The sequence below is a fragment of the Pelobates fuscus genome, chromosome 7 (assembly GCF_036172605.1).
Source record: "Pelobates fuscus isolate aPelFus1 chromosome 7, aPelFus1.pri, whole genome shotgun sequence".
In the NCBI taxonomy this organism is placed as follows: Eukaryota; Metazoa; Chordata; class Amphibia; order Anura; family Pelobatidae; genus Pelobates; species Pelobates fuscus.
This window is the reverse complement of record NC_086323.1, coordinates 101474439-101495923: the sequence shown is the minus strand read 5'-3', so window position 1 is coordinate 101495923 and position 21485 is coordinate 101474439. Positions and strand designations below refer to the sequence as shown.

At 40.0% G+C, this 21485-nt stretch overlaps 1 protein-coding gene across 1 annotated transcript; it reads left to right on the top strand.

The window, feature by feature from the left end:
* Positions 1-5630: 5630 nt before the first annotated feature.
* On the top strand, positions 5631-21234 carry LOC134568032 (zinc finger protein ZXDC-like). Its single transcript, XM_063426270.1, has 10 exons — positions 5631-6663; positions 9413-9565; positions 11762-11840; positions 12937-13067; positions 13824-13994; positions 15377-16062; positions 16762-16843; positions 17931-18091; positions 19148-19249; positions 20268-21234. Exons 1-10 carry the CDS (start codon positions 5676-5678, stop codon positions 20352-20354), a joined length of 2640 nt encoding a protein of 879 aa, XP_063282340.1. The 5' UTR covers positions 5631-5675; the 3' UTR covers positions 20355-21234.
* Positions 21235-21485: the final 251 nt, after the last annotated feature.

Below are 21485 nucleotides of genomic sequence, written 5' to 3'. Positions count from 1 at the left end.
TGAGAGAGTGCTGGGAATGATGTGTGTGAGAGTGCTGAGTGTGATGTGTGTGAGAGTGCTGAGTGTGATGTGTGTGAGAGTGCTGAGTGTGATGTGTGTGAGAGTGCTGAGTGTGAGAGTGCTGAGTGTGATGTGTGTGAGAGTGCTGAGTGTGATGTGTGTGAGAGTGCTGAGTGTGATGTGTGTGAGAGTGCTGAGTGTGATGTGTGTGAGAGTGCTGAGTGTGAGAGTGCTGAGTGTGATGTGTGTGAGAGTGCTGGGAATTATGTGTGTGAGTGCTGAGTGTGATGTGTGTGAGTGCTGAGTGTGAGAGTGCTGTGGATGATGTGTGTGAGAGTGCTGTGGATGATGTGTGTGAGAGTGCTGAGTGTGATGTGTGTGAGAGTGCTGAGTGTGATGTGTGTGAGAGTGCTGAGTGTGATGTGTGTGAGAGTGCTGAGTGTGAGAGTGCTGAGTGTGATGTGTGTGAGAGTGCTGGGAATGATGTGTGTGAGAGTGCTGTGGGTGATGTGTGTGAGAGTGCTCTGTATACATGATAGAAGGGATTGTGTGTGTGTGTGTGTGTGTGTGTGGGGTAAATAAAACAAAATTAAAACATAAGTAAGCATTATGTCCCCCCCTCCCTTCTTACCTTTTAGCAGGGGAGGGGGGGACCGGCACGCTGGTGAGTGGGAGGGGGGGACCGGCATGGTGCACCATCCCTGGTGGTCCAGTGGTGAGTGAACTCTAGCCTGCGAGGCTAGAGTTCACTCTCGCGAGATCCGGTCGTTGCCATGGCAACGCTCCGGATCTCGCGAGAGGAACCCGGCGGAGCTGCAAGATAGAGCTTCACCGGGTTCCTCTGCTGGCAGGCTGGCTCCCTCCCTCTTTCTCCCCGCCGGCGGCCACCTTTGACAGCATGTGGGCCGGTGAGGGAGATCTTTGATCTCCCCACCGGCCCTCCATGGAATACAGCGGGGCCGGCTCTAGGATAGTGCCGGCCCTGCAAAGACCGGCAGGGGAGATCCTGGGACCTTCCCCTGCCGGCCTCGGCCCACGGCCACCTCGGCCCACCGGGCATTTGCCCGGTGTGCCCGATGGCCAGTCCGGGCCTGGCGTAAATTACGCAACTCATGTTTAGGCTTGATTAGAAGACTGTCCCATTCTAACTATAATAAAAATGAGGCTTAATTATTATTCTGTGGGTAAGTATTAATATTCTTTTGGATATGATACTGGAAGTCCAGGGTTTTCTTGAAGGCTAATGATCATTAACATATCAAAGAAATTAATTCATTGAGAGGTACAGGCCATATGGCTGAAGTCAGTTTGATTAATCAAAGTATCAATCCATGTTGTAAACCAGGCCTGTCCAACCTGCAGCCCCCCAGATGTTGCCAAACTACAACTCCCATGATTATTTCAATGAAACAGCCAGGGAATCATGGGAGTTGTAGTTCAGCAACATCTGGGGGGCCGCAGGTTGGACAGCCCTGTTGTAAACCATCTGCTCCCTTTCACATTCCTATACAATTTACATTACTTCTGGAATTGACAACACCACCTCTACCAAGCAGCCAGTTAATCTATGCACTGCACAAATTACAATAAATTACAACATTCCATAGTGCAACAATGAATTATGCACCCTTGCCATGAAAGTCCCCTCTGCCTATTCCTCTGCAGCTTTCCTTCCAGTGATTGCTTTTGCCTTGATAAAGACACATAAGATTGCTGTGACAAACTTAATAAAATACAAATAACCAAAACATGTCAGAAAATATACAGGGAATTATAACAACATATATTTATATATATATTAAAATGCACTTAGAATAATGGTTTATGTATGTGTATGTGCATATAAAAGTACTTAGATCATATACACCCTGTTCCAAATTATTATGCAAATTATATTTTTATAATTTACCTAAATAATTGATGTACATAACAGCATAATTCTCATGTTATCAACTATTAAGAGTACAATTCAAATTTTATTGAACAAACCTAATAACAGTATTTTTTTTTTTGTAAATATATTTTTATTTAATATTTTTCAACATTGTGTTAAAAGAGAGAAAGCATCAGCGTGGACTCGCAGGTCCCCTCAATCGATGAAGTCATCTAGAATAATGAAAAAAGTTGCGATCTTATATGCAAGCGTTGGTGACGCGCAGGTCACACTGTTTCGTGTTGGACATTCACATGTTGGACTTGCAGGTCCTGTATCATATATATATATATATACATATATATATATATATATATATATATATATATACTTAGATGATAACCTAAAATACTCGGAGTCAACCTTTCGGGTCTCCCTTTCACCTTAGAAATGACGGGCTAGTGCGACTTATGTGGCTCTTATGGGGTATCTATATTGGTGGTTATGTAACCCAGTGCCCAGGGAATCTTATAGGGCGGGTGCCGGGTTTGAGATATGCTTTAACAGTATTTTTTTTAAACAAACTTACAATGCATTGTTTCAAATTATTACGCACAGTAAGTTTCAAAACACTTTATAGGTTGTAAAGAACTGAAATTTTTAATTTGTTGTGTTTGCAGCATATTTACTGAAATCAAAAGCTATTTCAATCAAACTTATAACAATTTAACTTTTTAAACATTTTAACAGGTCACGTTACATTTTAACATAGGATCCCTTATTTGATAGCTGCTTCACAAGTCCTGCATCCATTGAACTTGTGAGTTTTTGGATCACGCTTACGTTTTCATGAAATATCTATACATCGCCCAAGGCATTAAACTATTTCACTCTTTTCGGCAGCAGAGAGATCCTTTTTCTTCCTCATATTGCATGAAAATCGTGCTTTGCTTAATAATGTGGAACATCCTCCTTTAGTATTTTTTCCTTAATTCGGGCTCACCTGGCAATCTAATTATCACAGGTGTCCGAGATTGTTTTCAGTGATCAAAAGAGCCCTGAGACACCATGCCATCCATAAGTTACACTGAAACACAAAATATGTAATCTTTGTGACACTTAAATGGAATTTGCATAATAATTTGGAACAGGGTGTATATATAATTATATATATATATATATTAATATTAAAATACACTTCGAATGACGTTAATTATATATATATGTGTATATATGTGTATATATATATATATGTATATATATGTGTGTATATATATATGTGTATATATGTGTATATGTATATGTGTATATATGTATATATATATATATATATGTGTGTATATATGTTTATATATATATATATATATATATATATATACGCAGTCAAACAGCAGTACTCACTTGGATTTTCCAACAGTGTACTTATAAAGTGTTCATCAATCTAGATCAACATTTCGACCCTTCAGGGTCTTTGTCATCTGAAAAAAATGTAATTAACTTTTTTTTTTTAATTAAATACCAGTTTTAATTTGTTATAACTGTATTTTGATATTAATATACATATATATTAGATTCAAAATACATTTAGAATGATGTTATATATACATATATGCATCTATATAAATATATATTTAGCTATATATATATGCATATGTATACATATATATTTAAATTCTACAAATATTTATATAATATTTTTACATAATTAAGTCATTTTATTAATTACAATATAAGGGACCTGCCCCGACAACCCAGACAGAAAGTTCAGAGAATTTGGCTCGCAAGCCCTATATTTAACCCTGTAACTTTCCAGGACACCGTAAAACCTGTACATGGGGGGTACTGTTTTACTCGGGAGACTTCGCTGAACACAAATATTAGTGTTTAAAAACAGTAAAACATATCACAACTATGATATTGCCAGTGAAAATGAATTTGTTTTTGCATTTTTCACACACAAACTGTACTTTCACTGACGCTGGGTGTCCTCGTACAGAGCGTGAGTACGTCCTGGCCGAGCAGTACCAGTCAGTGTGTGGGATCTCAGATAACATATCTCTGTCATATATTCTCCTAAGCAGGGGAGGGGGGAAGAGAGAGGGAGAGCCACCCTGAGTTCTAGGTGAGAGCGCGCTCCCTGCGCCTGGCTCCACGGAATGTTTATGTAGATATATATATATATATATATATATATATATATATAATAAAAGTAATCAATAAATTGAAAAAAATTTAACTTTTTTTTTAAAAACTATATACCGGTTTTAATTTGTTCTAACTGTATTGTGATATTAATATACATATATATTAAATTCAAAATACATTTAGAATGAAGCTATATATACATATATGTATCTATATATAGCTATATATAAATAAAAATAATTTTACAAATTATATATATACATAAGTATACATATATATATTTCAATTCTACAAATATATTTATATAATATTTTTACACAATTAAGTCATTTTATTAATTATAATTTGAGGGACCTGCCGGACAACCCAGGCAGGAGGTCCAGAGAATTTGCCTCGCAAGCGCTATATTTAACCCTGTAACTTTCCAGGACACCATAAAACCTGTACATGGGGCGTACTGTTTTACCCGGGAGACTTCGCTGAATACAAATATTAGTGTTTAAAAACAGTAAAACATATCACAACTATGGTATTGTCAGTGAAAAATAATTTGTTTTTGCATTTTTCACACACAAACTGTACTTTCACTAACGATATAATTGTTGTGGTAGGTTTTACTGTTTTGAAACACTCATATTTGTGTTTAGCAAAGTCTCCAGAGTATAACAGTACCCCTCATGTACAGGTTTTTTGGTGTTTTCAAAAAGTTGAGTAAAATATACAAATTTTATTTCCTTTTTGCCGGATTGGTTATGTTGCCTTTGAGACCGTATGGTAGCCCAGAAATGAGAATTACCCCCATGATGGCATACCATTTGCAAAAGTAGACAACCCAAGGTATTGCAAATGGGGTATGTCCAGTCTTTTTTTAGTAGTCACAAACACTTGCCACAATTAGAGTTCAATTTAGTTTTTTGTATTTTTCATACACAAACAAATATGAACGCTAACTTTGGCCAGTGTTTGTGGCCATCAGCTAAAGGGTTTTAAAAAAAAAAACCCCAAACCTTTAGTCATTTACCCGATTCGAGCGAGGATGTCCCTTGGCGCTCTGCGCATCAGGCCCTCCCCAGAACTTTACTGACGCTGGATGTCCTCATGCAGAGCGTGAGTACGTACAGCATCAGGCAACCTAAAGTCTGTTAACCAGTAAGTGCCTCTAGTGTCTGATTGAAAGCAACTAGGGCCAGTCTTAGTCCTGAAAGGCAATCATTGCAGGTTCTCAGGGCCACTTCACCCACACCTCTTCAATGAAAAGGTGAAGTGGTCTTGGTGCCTATAGTGTCCGTTTAATTAGCCAGCAGGACCTGGCCGAGCAGTACCAGTCAGTGTGTGGGATCTCAGATAACATATCTCTGTGGCTCTCACTGAGAGAGTTCTCCTAAGGAGAGGGCGCTCTCCCGCCTGCCAGCGTTCTAGGAGAGGGCGCACGCGTGCTCCCGCCGCCATGATTTTCAGAGCGTAAGGGCGCGCTCCCGCCACCCTGAGTTCTAGGTGAGTGCGCGCTCCCTGCGCCTGGCTCCACGGAATGTTTATGTAGTTCCGGCCAAATGGTGTAATCGGCGGATGAGTACACTATGAAGGTATTGGGTCACGTTACGTGCGACGCTTTCTGCAGTGTCCCTCCGCAAGTACTACATGCTACAGGGATACCAAGATGGAAATCCAGGGGCCCGTGGGGCAGCAAGATGGCGGATCCAGGCTTACAGTGCCGGCGCTGGTCGAGGGCTCTGAGGATGAGGAAAAGATCGCTTCGATCAAACAGGAAGAAGATGAGTGCCCGGTGTACATGGTCCTCAACCTGAGCGAGGAGGAGGAGGAGGAGGAGGAGGAGGAGGCGGTGGCTGGGAACAATGGGAGCCCTGACCCTGCTAGACCCGGGTCCACACGGGAGCTGCTTCCTGGGTATGTGACAGTCCGTCTGGAGAATGGGGTGTTCACACTGAGAGGCAGAGGGCCCCCTGTGGCCCCAGATATTGGTGAAACCCAGGAAAGCAGGCCCCAGGTTCAGGAGGACCACCAAGTGTCAAATCACCCCCAGGAGGACTGGGACCCAGAAATGTCCCCCCAGGGGGAACCAGCTGGCTGTCCTCCTGCTCCCCATCCTGAGGGCTTGGAACATGTAAACCTGGCCTTCAGGGACCCAGTGGATGAGCAGGTCACTGGCTTCCTTGTTGGAGATATTGGGGAGCTCCAGGTCAACCTTGGGGAAGCTTTGGACTTTGGGGAAGCTTTGGACCTTGCCAGAAAGGGGGTCCTGTTGGTGTTTCGTTGCCCAGAACCCGGCTGTGCCAAGGCGTTCGACCGCAAGCAGCAGCTCAAGGTTCATCTACTGAGCCACACCGAGTCCCAGCGACCCTTCAAATGCACCATTGATAACTGTGGATGGTCCTTCACAACGCTCTACAAACTGAAGAGGCACCTGCAGTCCCATGACAAGCAGCGGCCATTCTCCTGCAATGTCCTGGGCTGTGGCAAGAGCTTCACCACAGTCTACAATCTCAAGGCCCACTTGAAAGCCCACGAACAGGAGAACAGCTTTCGCTGTGAAACCTGCAGCGAATCCTTTCCTACATCCACCAAGCTCAGTGCCCATCGGAGAACCCACTTCGAGCCCGAGAGACCCTACAAATGCGAGTTCCCTGGTATGTCTCACAAAGAGCCTAAACAAGCCTATCATTTCCAAAGAAACTAGTCCTACATTCCAACTCCCATTACTCCTGCGCGGCAGCAATGACCATAGTACACATCAGCCAAAATACATATAGTAAAAACCAAAGAAGAAAAAGTTACCTGCGCTCTTTCCACATCCCGAATGTATTTTTAAACAAATGGAGGTTTTTAGTTACCTCCAATGGCCATGAGAGGATAAGCCCACCTGCCAACGTCAATGTTGACCCCCCCCCCCTAGGTGGGTCCTAACTCTAACCATTTGTCTTGCTTCCTTGGGCTTCTGGCAAAAATATCTCTGAGACAGGAAGGGGTATTTTTTTATATACATCCCTACATGCTTATTAACCATTATTGTGGAAAGAGCACAGGTAACTTTTTCTTCTTTGGTTTAAGCCTATCATTTCTCCTATTATCACTTCACCTTACCATTCCTTGTGGTGGGATTAATATGAATATAAAAATGCTTATTAAAATACCTTGGAAATGTACTATTTCTACTCTACTGATCATGAGTTTTTTTTTTTTTTTTTATATTTTATGTGTACTTGAACTACAGTTATTTGCCGAAGAGTACACTGTTTCGATTTCTCTGACTGCTATGATTCCTGTCAAAATATTTTTTTGCCATTTTATTTCTAGTCAGTAACTGTTGCCTAATATAACATGATATTCGCCGTATTTGCTGTTTTTAAAGCTGATCTGTCACTAACTTACTCTCATGGCCCACAGCTCGAGTATCCTACCTTATACTCCTCCCCAACTATCTGTTTTTGGCCTTAGACTGGTTAAATTCACTTTTTTTCAATGTTGTTATAATGCCACCTGGTCTTTTTTCACTGTACCACGATCTTTACGTTTATAATAACGCAGTGGCTAAATTTTTTTATTTTGCCCTTCCTTAGCTGTGCATGTCAAATCAGTCAACACAAATGATCCATGCTCTGGCAGAGCACTGGAGGTGAGTACAGGTTGACAGACTTTGACAAAGGACGTGGAACTTGACTAAAGTTCTGCCATTTATCAACCTGCTTATTATACATAAGGAAAAGTAGTCCCTGCTTTTACTTGGGTATAATTTGGTAAATATGCATCAAATAACAAACGGCAGTTGTTGTTGTTGTTGTTTTTGGAAATGTCACTGTAAAATATAAAATGACAGATCCGCTTTGAGTGATGGTCTTGGGTCCACTTGCCCAATTATGAAAATATTCATGTGTCTAGTTGCTTGTATAAGGACATGTGTTTTTAATAGCTATAGTTTTCCCACCAAAAAATGAGAGAATTCACACAGTCAAAAAACTTGCTCTTGCTCTTCATCTGAATACACACAACTATGAAGTAGATAAGGGTTCAACCTGCAGAGCTATTTGACTTAAAGTAAATGCTGTGGCCATGGTGTTTCACACATTTTAACAAATCCATCATTTATATATTGCATTAAAGGACCACTATAGGCACCCAGACCACTTCAGCTTAATTAAGTGGTCTGGGTGCCAGGTTCAGCGAGTATGTTTTCCTGGCACTATAGTGGTCCTTTAAAGGAACACTCCAAACAACATAACCACTACAGTCAACTGTAGTGGTTATGATGCCATGAGTGCCTCAGTGCCCCCCAGCACCACCACCGAATAAACAAATTATTCAAAAGGACACTACAGTCACCAACATCACAACAGCTTAATGGAGTGGTTCTAGTGTTTATAGTATGTCCCTGCAGTCGTTGCACTGTAAACGCTGCCTTTTCAGATAAAAGACAAGGTTTACATTGATGCCTAGGGACACCTTTCGTGGCAGTCACTCAGACGGCCAGTAGAGGGTCTTCCTAGTTCAGTACTGCACTCTGTGCAGCACATACGATCAGTGTCTCCACTCTGCATGGTGACATTAAACGCTCCCCATAGAGATACATTTATCCAGCGAGACTGGTGCAATGATGGAGAAACGTTAAGTAAAATACCTTTTTTATCTCCAATTTGAGGGATAGACCGGGAGCTAAATATCTATTCCAGCACTATAGTTTTATAAAATGCACGTTTGTATTCTTAACACTATAGATTTTCTTTAAGGATGGTTTGACCGCTAACTTGGGCCCCGCTGGCTGCTGCAGTTCTGCTTCTAGATTCCCGGTGCAAAGCGAATCTGTTTAGCTACAATGAGTTAAACCGGACAACTCTCGGCATATTTATTGGGCCATGCTTAGCTCAGGGGAGACATCCAACGTCTCCTGCTGGAGTAACCTAGTGAGCGCAGGAGCTCAGCAAGGCTCACACAAGTTGTTAAACAGTTTAAATACTCTAGTATGGCAGTGAGCTGTAGTAATTATGATGCGTGGAAGGTTTCTTTAAAGGGAGACACACTCTGACATTTTGACTCATAAACTTAATATGTTGCACCAACTGTAACTTTGTAGTTTTTTTTGTACTCGGTGTACAGTCAGTGATACACAATGGAGAATTGGCAGAAGCAAGCCATGGTGTGGTAAAGCCAATCCATAGGTAAAATAATGCAAACCATTGAATATATTTTTATGACTCTGTCACCATTACATAGTGTTGATATAACAGTTGGAATAATCTGAGTTGTAAAACTTTATCAATCAAGCTGCAGCTAATAGTTGTGTAGTTCGAATGCATAATTATACATTATTTTGCATGTATAAATTATATTGTTAGACAACACATTGTTTTACAAATTCTCATGTGTTTCCTTTTCTTCCTGCAGGTTGCGACAAGACTTTTATTACGGTCACAGCTTTATTCTCTCACCACAGAGCTCATGTGAGGGAACAGGAACAATATGTGTGCTCTTTCCCTGGCTGTAACAAGCAGTATGATAAGGCGTGCAGGCTGAAAATTCACCTGCGGACTCACACAGGTCTGAGCTAACATTTTGTGTAGTCAAAAAGTCTTGAACGCTTCGTAGATTGTTCCTTTTGAAAAGAACAACCTAACTTTATAAATATACATGTATTTTTAATTTCCCTTATTTTATTTAGCTTGAGCAGCCCCACAGCTATAATCCAGTGACACAATCCATGTTCTATCGCTTCTGAGGGAGAAGTATTGCGGACAGTGCATGCATGGCAATTACCTCGCTCCATTTATTTAAAACTTCTTATGGAAACTTTAACTATGTTTGGTTTCCTCATACTGCAAATGATAGAGCCAGATGTGGAGCTCTTTGAAAATTGGAATGTCTTATAGGGACACTGTAGGCAATGTAACTGCTTCGTCTCATTGAAGTGCCTGGAACCAAATGGCACCGTCTTCCTATTCATTGTTAAAGGACCACTATAGTGCCAGGAAAACAAACACACTGCCACCGGGCTGAATGGAGAGAAAGGAGGTTTAAAAACTCACCTTTCTCCAGTGCCGGGCTCCCTCGGCGCTGGGGACTCTCCTCCTTCTTTGGCCGTCATCGGCTGAATGCGCATGCGCGGCAAGAGCCGCGCGCGCATTCAGCCAGTCCATAGGTAAGCATTCTCAATGAGACAGCCACTAGAGGCTGGATTAACCCATATGTAAACATAGCAGTTTCTCTGAAACTGCTATGTTTACAGCAGGCAGGGTTAATCCTAGATGGAGCTGGCACCCAGACCACTTCATATAGTGGTCCTTTAAATTGTTAATGCTATACAAGAGTCCCCTGCAGCCCAACCTCTTCTGTGCTGCTTGGGCTAATGAGGAAACATAAACCAATTAGCCAGAGCCGCTATAGGCAGCTTTAATTGGCTAAATGTTTCAGCCTATCACAGTAGGGATCTACCAATATAGATTTTTTTTTAGAGGGTATCGGCCAATACTGATACCGCCGATAATGCAGACCAAGGCCGCAATCAGGATTCTGGGGGGGGGGGGGTGAGGGAGGGCTGCGGCAGGCCTGTGGGGCCCAGCACACTCTTACTTACCTTCCCAGCAGCTCCCTTCAGTTCCCCTGTCTAACTCTTGCGGCCTGTGTGCCACCCGGAACGTTGCCATGGTTACCCGTGGCAACGCATTGACGGTCGCGAGAGTTAGACAGGGGAGCTGAAGGAAGCTTCCTGGAAGATAAGTAAGAGTGTGCTGGGCCCCCCAGGACCTCCGCACCTCCCCCCCCAGAATCCTGATTGTAGCCCTGGTCTGCATTATCGGCGATATCATTATTGGCCGATACCGATATTGCTAACAATACAGAATATCGGCCAGACCGATAATCGGTTGATCCCTATATCACAGCACCTATTGCAGGTATGAATCTGTATGGCCAGTAGGAAGTGTGTAATCTCTGCCTTGGCCACACCTCGAGTAGAGTCATGGGCAGCCTGGGAATCTCCATTAGTGTTAAACTGGCCAAAAATGGTTTAACATTGAATGGGGGGGCAGTGCCATGGGACTCCAGACCCTGTAACAACTTCAGTTAAATAAAATGGATATAGTGCCCGCAGTGTTCATTTTTGGAGGAAGTGCCCCTAGTGTAGAAATCTCAAACTCTGGCCCTCCAGATGTTGTTGATGTACAACTCCAAGAATTATTTGAACACAACAGATCACAGGATATTTATGGGAGTTGTAAATTAGGTGCTGAGGAGGGGGTATAAGAGTTTAAGGTTGCGGCACTACTGACTGTGACAGGCACTAGAGATGTTTTCTTGGCCAAATGTAAACACTGCCATTTCTCAAAGAGCAGGTACAGCATCTCTGCACTAAACCTGTAAGATTAATATTTAATGCTTAGTGTTAAGAAATTGCATGAAAAAAGTGCTCATATTGCTTTGCTATAATATATAAAGTTGTTGGCAACAATAGGTGTGGATAACAAGGTCATCTACACTTATGTATACTAATGCAATCTGTATAATTCATCCTAGGGAATACAAAAATTAGTTATGCTTTCTGAGCAAATACATGACCACCACTCTGGTGACCATGCTTGTTTGTTTCACTTGTAAGTCTACAGCCACAAAATGTGGAACGAAAATGTAAATTGTGAGTTTGATAACAAATATGGCATGTAGAGGCGCAATCGTGCACTGTAATTTGATTCCATTTCACTTTTATGACGCTTACAATAAAATCCCATTTTCTTTTTGTAGGTGAGAGGCCTTTTATCTGCGACTTTGAAAGCTGTGGTTGGTCGTTCACAAGCATGTCAAAGTTATTAAGGCACAAAAGGTATGCTCTTGTTCACATTACTTTATTAGGCTATATTCCTTTCTTCTCTACTCTGTTCTGTTGTACGTCATGGGGTGTGTGTGTATGTGTATATATGTATGTGTATATATGTATGTGTATATATGTATGTGTATATATGTATGTGTATATATGTATGAGAAATGTTAAATCTGTTATGGTAACGTCTCTGTAGATCTCAACACCTTCATGTCTCTTACCTGTCTGCTTGTGTTGTAAGTGAATCTTAAATCAGTGTGTTCGTATTACGCTTGGGTTTTCACATGTTTAGTTTGTTCATAGAATGTAGACTTCTGTGATATCTGTTCCTAAACAAGTGTATTATGTTTGTTGGTTTCTGCTGAATGTTAAAATGGACAATGTGATCGTAGCAAACATTTTAAACAAAGCAGAATTGGCTCCTTAAGGTTCCTTCTGCCTGTGTGACAACTTGCTTGTCATGCTACATGAGTCCCAGTAAAGGCAGGTTAGCAAATGTAGTCGGTTAATCAACCAAGCGCAAGGATTACTAAACCTTTGGCACTTTAGTTGGTTTGGACTACATCTCCCATGATACACTGCCAACATTCTGGCTGTTAAAGTGCCGAAAGTTGCCTAACAATGTAGGGTGTATATCTTTGGTAGCCAGCTGGTCTGTGTCAAGCTTTTTTGAGACTTACAGTAGTAAGCAGTTATTACTGCTGTTGAGTTGTAGTTCTGTAATAACTAGACTGTATTATTTATGATTATGTATGATCTATAGCAGTGGTTCCCAAACCAGTCCTCAAGAACCCACTAACAGTGCAGGATTTAGGGATTACCCAGTTGTGTCTAAGGTGTTTTTAGAAAACAAAAAGCACTTAAAACACAACCGGGTAATGCCTAAATCCTGGACTGGTAGGGGGTACTTGAGGACTGGGTTGGGAACCCCTGATCTATGGCATAATTTGCTTTATTCCATTAATGTAGATTTGCTTTTCAAAAAGGGGGAAAATAAAAAAAATAGTTTGGCTATGATATCATGTGGGGTAATCGCATGTTGGTGATGTGTGTCTCAAATCTCCTGATCTTTTAACAAGTTCTGAATCTCTACTGACAGAAAACATGACAATTACCGGCGGTATCACTGTCCAGTGGAAGGTTGTGGAAAATCGTTCACTAGAGCTGAGCATTTGAAAGGCCACAGCATAACACACCTTGGTACAAAACCGTTTGAGTGTCCTGTTGATGGTAATTTCCCTTTTATTTATCTATTGCTTGATTTATTTATTCTGATGTACAACTTTGCTATTTAGAAATAACTCCAATTAGAACGCATATTTTGCGTCACTAGACTGCTGCCATAAGTGGGGAGAATCAACCACACTGCTCTAACTGGGAGGAAAAAGTGAAGACACTTTAGAGTGTTAGAAAATGCTTTCTATGTCCTGTACAAATAAAACTCAGCTATATTATTAGTTCTGTTTATTATCATTCCACAGTATGTTGACAAGTACATCATGGTGGATAAAGGAAAAGGGAACAGAAAATACATTTCATATAGAAAATGTTTAAAGTGGAACTGGAACCTGAAATAGTCATTTTTAAAATTTGCTTTAAAAAAAGATTTGTAATATTTACATGTAACCATGTTAAAGTACATTTAGCTGGAATTACCACTTGAAGATCTGACCGTTTTATATAATTGTGGAGTTAGCCATCTTGGAATTGCATCAAAAAATATCAAGGCTGCAGACGTGGTGTCAGCAGCCAATCCGAATAATAACTAAAATGGGTTAAGGAACTCTAGTGATGCTCTGTGTCAAAAAATGTCCTGTGTTAGCTGGAAAAAAGTTTTTTTTGTTTTTTTTTTTAATTTTAACAAATATTTAAAATGGTCAACTTAAAGTATTTACTGTTTTTAACCCGTTATTCGATTATGCATACTTCTGGTTAGTCACTTTCATTATAAATCTTTGTATCTCCTTCCACCTTTTCTCTTTTCAGGCTGCACGGCCAAGTTCTCTGCTCGAAGTAGTTTATATATTCACGCCAAAAAACACCTGCAAGACATAGACGCTTCAAAGACACGTTGCCTTGTATCCAGCTGCAACAAAGTGTTTACATCTAAGCAGAGTCTGAAATCTCACATGGTTAAACAGCACAACATCAGCCCAGGTAAAATACAAAGGAAAATTTTGCGTATGGCAGAACAATAAAGGTGTAGACTGTAGTGGATATGGTGCCAGGAAACCCAATTTCACAGCTTTGTCAGGGGGTCTGCTGTCCTTCCATTTGTTTACAAAAGGAAGTTCATACATACACATTAGTCTAGCAGTGCATACTTAATTCAATATTATTCACTAGCTGACACTCCATGGCTCTGTCAAGTGTTGAGAAGACTAATAAAGTGCAGCACCAATGCTTTTTTGTAAACGTCCTTCCTGTGCACTTGAAGAGAACATTTCAGCAGCGCTCAGTGTATAGGTAGCCTGTCTAATCTGTGTTTGAGTCTCATTAACAATCAAGCATGTAGGCCATAATACTAATTGCTTTCTGAGACACTGCAATAATTACATTGCAGAGTTAAGACTGCCTCTAGTGGCTGTCAATCAGACAGCCACTAGACACACTTCCTGCTTGCTAGGCGACACTTGGTTGACTGACGCTGGACATCCTCACGCTCTGCATGAGGACATCAGCATTGCTAGAAACCCCATAGGTGACGTCAGAGGAGGCAGAGCACCAATCCATCGCTGACAGAGATCAACACTGTTTTTTTAACCCTTACCGAGGAGGGTGGGGCACTTGAGGGGACTATAGTGCTATAAATACAATGTTGTATTCCTATCACTATAGTGTCCCTTTAAATGTTACTTTTCATTTAAGGATCCCTCTGTTTAATTTCTTAAAATCCAGACTACTGTTTTGTACAGACATTGCGTGCATGTATAGATCTGGTTAATTTCAGTTTTTTTTGTGTGTAGAATAGAGCTGCAGTGTTGGGAATTAACAGCAAATGTTTTAATGACCCAAATATTTGATTTATGAAAGTGGTGTTTTCTAATAATGGGGCAGTGACCATAAAAACCAGTGTAAACAGCAGGTACATTTGATAAGTAATTGCTTCACTATTACAACTTTGCACCGTTTTTCAAATACAAAAACATTCACAAATATCTACCTGTAATTTTTGTTGTTCCTCCTCCAATGCCTTGTTAGCCCTTTTAATTATTTTTTGTTTTTAAAGAGAAAAATATGTTACAAATATGTGATACAAAATCACATTTTAGCTGCTAGTATGTTGATGTTGAAATGACATGCTCTTCGTTGGATTTTACCTTTGCTTATGGCTGTATATAAACCACTCTGTTTCAAAGTACAACACTTGCCCCACACAGAGCTAATTAGATGGGTTAAAATATAAGTAGCTATGAGTCAACTTCTCTAATATCTCCTTCTATATCATTTAAAACAACATGCATTATGGAACAGGGGTTAACTATCTTGTCTAGCTAGTGTTGTTATAATATTGTCTTGTGATTTTTATCTTGCTTTAGACCTATTGATTCAGCTGGAAGCAACTAGTTCCCTCACCCCCAGTAGTGAACTGACAAGCTCAGGACAGAATGACCTCAGTAACTTAGACCTCTCCTCCCTCTTCTCCGTGTCCTCTAATGGACCTGGGATCTCAGCAGATCTTACTCTGGTTAACTCAGGAATACTTACTATTGATGTGTCATCTGTGGGATCTACCCTGGGAGGGAATGTATCGGTCAACAATAATTCTTTGATGCATCCTGTTGACCCTTTGGTGTTGGTGTCCAACAATGAAAACCACCCCAGTTTGGAAAGCTCCCTACTTCTTGGAGCTTCAACTTCAATCCTTCAGCAGAGCACTTTACAGCTGGATGACGTACAAACTGTGAATGCTGAGGCTTTGGGCTCTTTGGCATCTTTGTCCATGAGAGGCTCCAGCCAGGACATACACGGACTTACATCCAGTAACCATCTAACCATAGATCCATCCACCCTGACTCCCTCTGTCACCTTTGCTTCAGGCAGCTCAATGCCAGAATTACTTACGCCAGTTAAAGTGGAAAGAAGCTCACTGCCAGGTCCAGAGGTGGTAGACCAGCAGGAAGGCAGCAAAGTAGTAACACAGTTTGTGTTTCCAAACCACATTGGCACATTCAGTTCTCAAAAGGAAATGGATTATGGTTCACCATCTGGGAGCTCCTTATTGGTATGCAAACGTTTACTCTTATATTACATAAAAATATTTTCTATCTATTTCAAAACCACAGGATCCTATACTTGATGAGTCACAACCGTAATAACTGGCGTGGAGTTTCAAGGCACTGTACATCCACCAAAAGGAGCACACTCAGCTGGATTTTAGCTTCGATAGTGTAGATGCTTCTTATTTATAATTACATATTGACGTTTCAGTTCGCCCAGGGGCTTTCATCAGGAGTTCCTTTGTGGACTAAACCGTTTAAGTATTTATATAAAAAAAAGAAAAGAAAAGAGCTTCTACACTTTTAAAGCTAAAATCCAGCTGGTGGGTATATAAAACAATAAGTGTGTGTATATATGTATATGCACTGTGTGTGTGTGTGTGTGTGTGTGTATATATATATATATATATATATATATCACATCACATCACATGCATACACATTCTGTCCTGATGAAAGTTCCCTGTGAGGAACTGAAATGTTGACACATTTATTTTTTAACGTTTGACTAAAATTTAAGTATTCTCTTTTTATCACTATTTGGAGTCCTAGGAGTGCAGCAATTTCTTGTGGATTTGTACATACATGTGTCCTATATAATTTATTATTTATGTATTTTTTTAAAATCATGTTAGCCACTCTATTTTACACATTAGATTGAAAAAAAACAAAACAAGTTAATGTTTCTGTCCCTATATTATTAGGAAAGTGGTGGTTCAGCAAGGACCGATTATAGAGCCATCCAATTGGCCAAGAGCAAAAAGAAGGGAGGAACTGGCAGTCCTGGTAAGATATATGTGCATTGTTTAGAAAGATTAGCAGCATCTTAAATTCAGGATCTGGATAAGTTTTAGAAGCATTGCATTGTCCAGATACCAGAAAATGCCACGATGGTCAATATTAAATATAAGAAAGCAAGATCTTGTTGGCTTCTATAGAATTTAAATTATTAAAATGAATAATACAATGAATGAAGTATGTGAGATATTAAGTAGATGAAATGAAGGAAAATACACATTAAATTGCACATATCTTTATGTATGCATGTATCAGTCTCTTTCTCTATACATATATTGTATGCTTTCTAAACCTAGGGTTAGGATCCATTATTCTTTGTTCCGGTCTTCCCAAGACCAGGTGGTAGTTGCTATATACAGCAGCAATCATTAATGCAGTACATTATCCATAACTAATATGACAGTGAGACAGGTTGTGTGACACAATGTGTTATTCTGTCCATAGGTGTTTTCCCCGAAATGATGGTAATGGGTGGAGGTGGAAATAAATGCAGTCACCCTTTTGAGCAACACCTAATATTTGAATATATAATATATTTTGGTGCTGTCACCTGCCAGTCTCAGGCATGCTGGGACACATGTCGGTGCTACACTAACCTCAAGAGGACAGTATTGCATAGTGTGAGTCACACCGTGCACTAATAATATTGAAATAAATAGATCTGGTGTTATGTGTTGTGGTGATGCATACATTTGTCACAATTGCAGAAATGTTTCACTGCCAAATATGACGCCAATGCATTACAGTTTTTCCAACTGTATTGGGCTATATCTCATTTAGAGCACCAATTAAAATTTGCCACATAAAAGTACACGTTTGTTTATATAATTCCCATGGTATCACACAGTTATGTTTTTTTGCACAGCATGCGTGTTACTGTAGCTGTTAGCAACACCTTACAAATTACATGAGGTACTGTGCTAATCACTGCTGTAAGCGGGAGCAGGGGACTGGAAATGTGCTACACCAATGAATTAAAACCTTAAACCCTAATTAAGCCAGCCATGATATATCATTATGTTAGGGCTATTTAAATTTGAAGCATATTCATAATTTTCAAAATTTTGTTTTTAAGGATCGTCTCCTACACAGAAGAAAAGTAAAAGTACAAAGCCGAGCTCAACACTGCCTTCTGCTGGTGGCCGGTGTAACACTAATGTTGTTATGCCGAACGGAGGCCTTACATTACGAGATCCAGCAACCGGGACACAGTATGTTCAGATTCAGTTGCTACAGGTGAGTTTATTCACATGCTATGATCCAGGAGTGGGCCTGGATAGTTAAGGAGTGCCTTAACTATTGCTCATTCTTTGTGGCATATCCTATGATTCTTCCTTTCTGTAAATTATTTAAAAATCACCAACATATGCTGCAGTGCTGTACAACAGGTTGGCTAATAAATAAGTAGTTGCACCAAAACAAAATTGGCATACAGGGACAGAAGGTGTCGATGGCTCTTCTCAAATGAGCTTGCATTATGAGGGATCATTGTTGGAGATGTTCTCTGATTAAGGGATCAATAGCAAATCTTTGTTACATTTAGCTTTAAGTTTAATATGGTTTCCTTGTCATGCCTGGCAACAATCTTGATGATATAGTCTCTGCTTCTAAAGGTAAGGCAGGAAATCTAGAAAAAAGGAGGGGGGAGGGGGCAGCGGGGGTCGTATTTACTGAGGCTGGATCTCACTATGGAGTTGCAGCATTGATTCAAGCAATGCAACTCTGCAGCTGGCTAGCTCAGAGGTACATTTGAGAGGATATCCTTCATGCACGGTTGGTCCATGATAGTTGTATTGGGAATGGCAAAGTGTGTTCCAGCCTGTAGTTAGTTTAGCAGTGATTACTGCTCAAACAACTTACATTATTCTTAAGTGTAAAGGCAGCTGTCTTAAACTTGCATTACAATCTTCAAATCTGTTTGTAACTGATAAAAGAAAACAAGGACGTAGAGAACATTTGATTTCACCTGCCAATAAGAATCTGAGATGCTGACAATTCCAACTGTATAAGATAGAAGAGAAAGTTTGTCTGAACTCTCTTTTGATAGTATGTAAACATTTAACCTTTTAAATAAAATAAACAAATTGGTCTGCCTACTAAGCCTAATCTGTAATGCTACTTTTAACAATAAATGCTTAATATACACAGAATGTTTTTAAAAATAAATACATTGGAATAAAAAGAATATCGGCACTGAATGTAAGCTGTTTTTAATTGCTACATGGTTGTGCTTAGACACATGCTAACCATTTAAAAAAATTTGTTAATATTTTGTTTTATTTTTGTGTTCAGGATGATCCCCCAGGAGATGGGGATCTGTCATTCCAGCTGAGTTCCCAGTCTCCAGCTCCACATACTTCGCTCACTGTTGATCTGCCTGTTCACATTCTACAGGTACAAAGACCTATTTCCTCAAGTACAGATATAGGAACAAATGCTTGAGTACATGACTGAATTATAGTCTTGCCTGAACATACAGTGTAGCTTGCACATCTGTTTGTATATTCTGCATTGTACAGACAACCATGGCTACATTCTTCTGGTCACAGGCTGTCTGTTTATTTTGTTACTTAATGAAGCACCAAAACAACTTGAGCGCAACGATGTGTATAGATCATGACCCTACAGGCTCACTGCTCAATTCCATACCGTTAAGGAGTTAAATCTCTTTCACTGTTTATGCAATCCTAACCTCCCTACACACCTTAAAAAGAAAACAAAAGTCTAAATTGTGTAGCTTCACTTATTGTACTGTGTGTTTAACTTAGAATTGAACCATTGAAATATGAAATTAATACTATAATGAAAAAAATCTATGTATATAATTTTGAAGAGCAGGATTTTCCACATTTGCAGCTAGCTCTCCTCAGACCAGCAACATCTCTGTAGGGAATCTGATTTATTCTAAATGAAGTTGTTATGGTGCCAGGAGACCACCGGGCACACTCTTACATTCAGGGGTTAAACTGTTCTCCGGTTTAATCCCAATGTGCGCCTCCAGCACCGATCTCAACAAAAAGAAGAAACCTAGCTTTTTCAAGCCAGTTTTGTTAATGGAAAGTTCCTGATTGGCTGAGAGTGTCAACTGCCATTTCAGAAGCCCGATGCCACATGGGGGACCTGAGGATCGGCGCTGGAGGCTCACATTGGGGTTAAAACCCATTTAAGAACGGTTTAACCCCTTATTGGCAAGAGGGCTTCCTGGCACCATAACTTAATTTATGTGACTTTGTTATGGTGCCTTTACTGTTCCTTTAACAACTGTATTCCATACATTTTACTTGGAGCGAGGGAGTATGGCTTCAATCTATGTTATAAGCGGCCCTGAATGTAATGTTGCATGTCATGTTACTGGTTCCTTTTTGTCTATCTCACTATATACTTCTATCTAATTTATTGTGTCTCATTGTAGGAGCCTCACACGTCTACAGAGGATGACACAGCCTGTGATAACTCTCAGTTTACTGGCAGCACAATAAACTTGCAGGATTTGGAATAACTGACCACAATGTGCGCAGGAAAAGCTTTGAACTGTTTAGGACAAGCCAGTGATATTCAGGGTTTTGTTTTTGTTTTTCGATCGGGGTAGGCTCGCTGCCATTTGGCTCACTGCCACTTTGTACAGTAGGAGCCAGTCGATCTGATAATGCTGGAGCAATGGCCCTGATGCCCGATTTTAAGCTTGCTTTTTAGATGGCATGTGATATTTGCACTATGTTTATTTGCCTCTGTCTTTTGCCTCGGAGCCTCCCACTGGGACCTAGCAAGATTTCTAAAGGAATAAGTCTGCTTTCTTCCTCTTTACACTGAAGCAAAGGATTTGAGTGACTTACAAAAGAGTTCTTTTTCCCATGTTTGCCAGAGTAGGAGGAGCAGAAAAGCCACAGGATTTCAACATTGGTTATGGACTACTAAATATTTGGATGCCTGTGAAGGATCTGTGTGTTGGGAAATCCCTGTATCAGGAGCCTTTCATGTAATCGTGATTCTGATCATTTTTTTAAATTGTGCCGATATTCTGAACTTATGTTGCTGTTTTATGATTAAAACCAGGATTGATACGGTCCACCTACCTCTGGGGTAAATTTAATTTTATACCTCACACAGTAATGATAGGTGTGCCTACAGAGCCAATATGTTTGTGGAGGAAACACATTGGAATTATAGAATCAAGACAAGAACTTTGCTTACATTCATTTGTAAAATATAATTGCATTTATTTATTTGCAGGAGTATTTTTTTTTTATATATATATATCACCCAGTTTGATGGGTGTTTTTTGTAAGTGTATATAACAAATGTGTGTGCTTGCAAACATAACTATTCATATGTAGATGGAAAGTTCCAATCTGTGACTAGTGTGAAAAAAAGAAAGGGGGGGGGGGGAGAGGGGGAGAAAAATCTATGAGGAGTTTTTCTTTTTATCTTTATTGCTTTGTAGAACTTTGTGTGTATGTTTATATAATGTGTGTCAGAGTATTCACTAAAGTGTGAATTGTCAGTAATTCAAAGTAAATTTCAGATTTAAAGCCGTACTAAAACAATATCCGATTTGAAATGTCCATGTTAAAACCTTTTGAAAGAGAGAGTGTGTATAAAATATAAATAAACCATTTGTATATACTTTTTT

Bases quoted from the DNA above. Each gene is read 5' to 3' on its own strand.
- LOC134568032 (XM_063426270.1), top strand. From the start codon at position 5,676: ATGGAAATCCAGGGGCCCGTGGGGCAGCAAGATGGCGGATCCAGGCTT. The intron at 16,063-16,761 runs GTATGCAAACGT...CTATATTATTAG, and splicing joins CATCTGGGAGCTCCTTATTG to GAAAGTGGTGGTTCAGCAAG. The intron at 16,844-17,930 runs GTAAGATATATG...TTTGTTTTTAAG, and splicing joins GGGAGGAACTGGCAGTCCTG to GATCGTCTCCTACACAGAAG.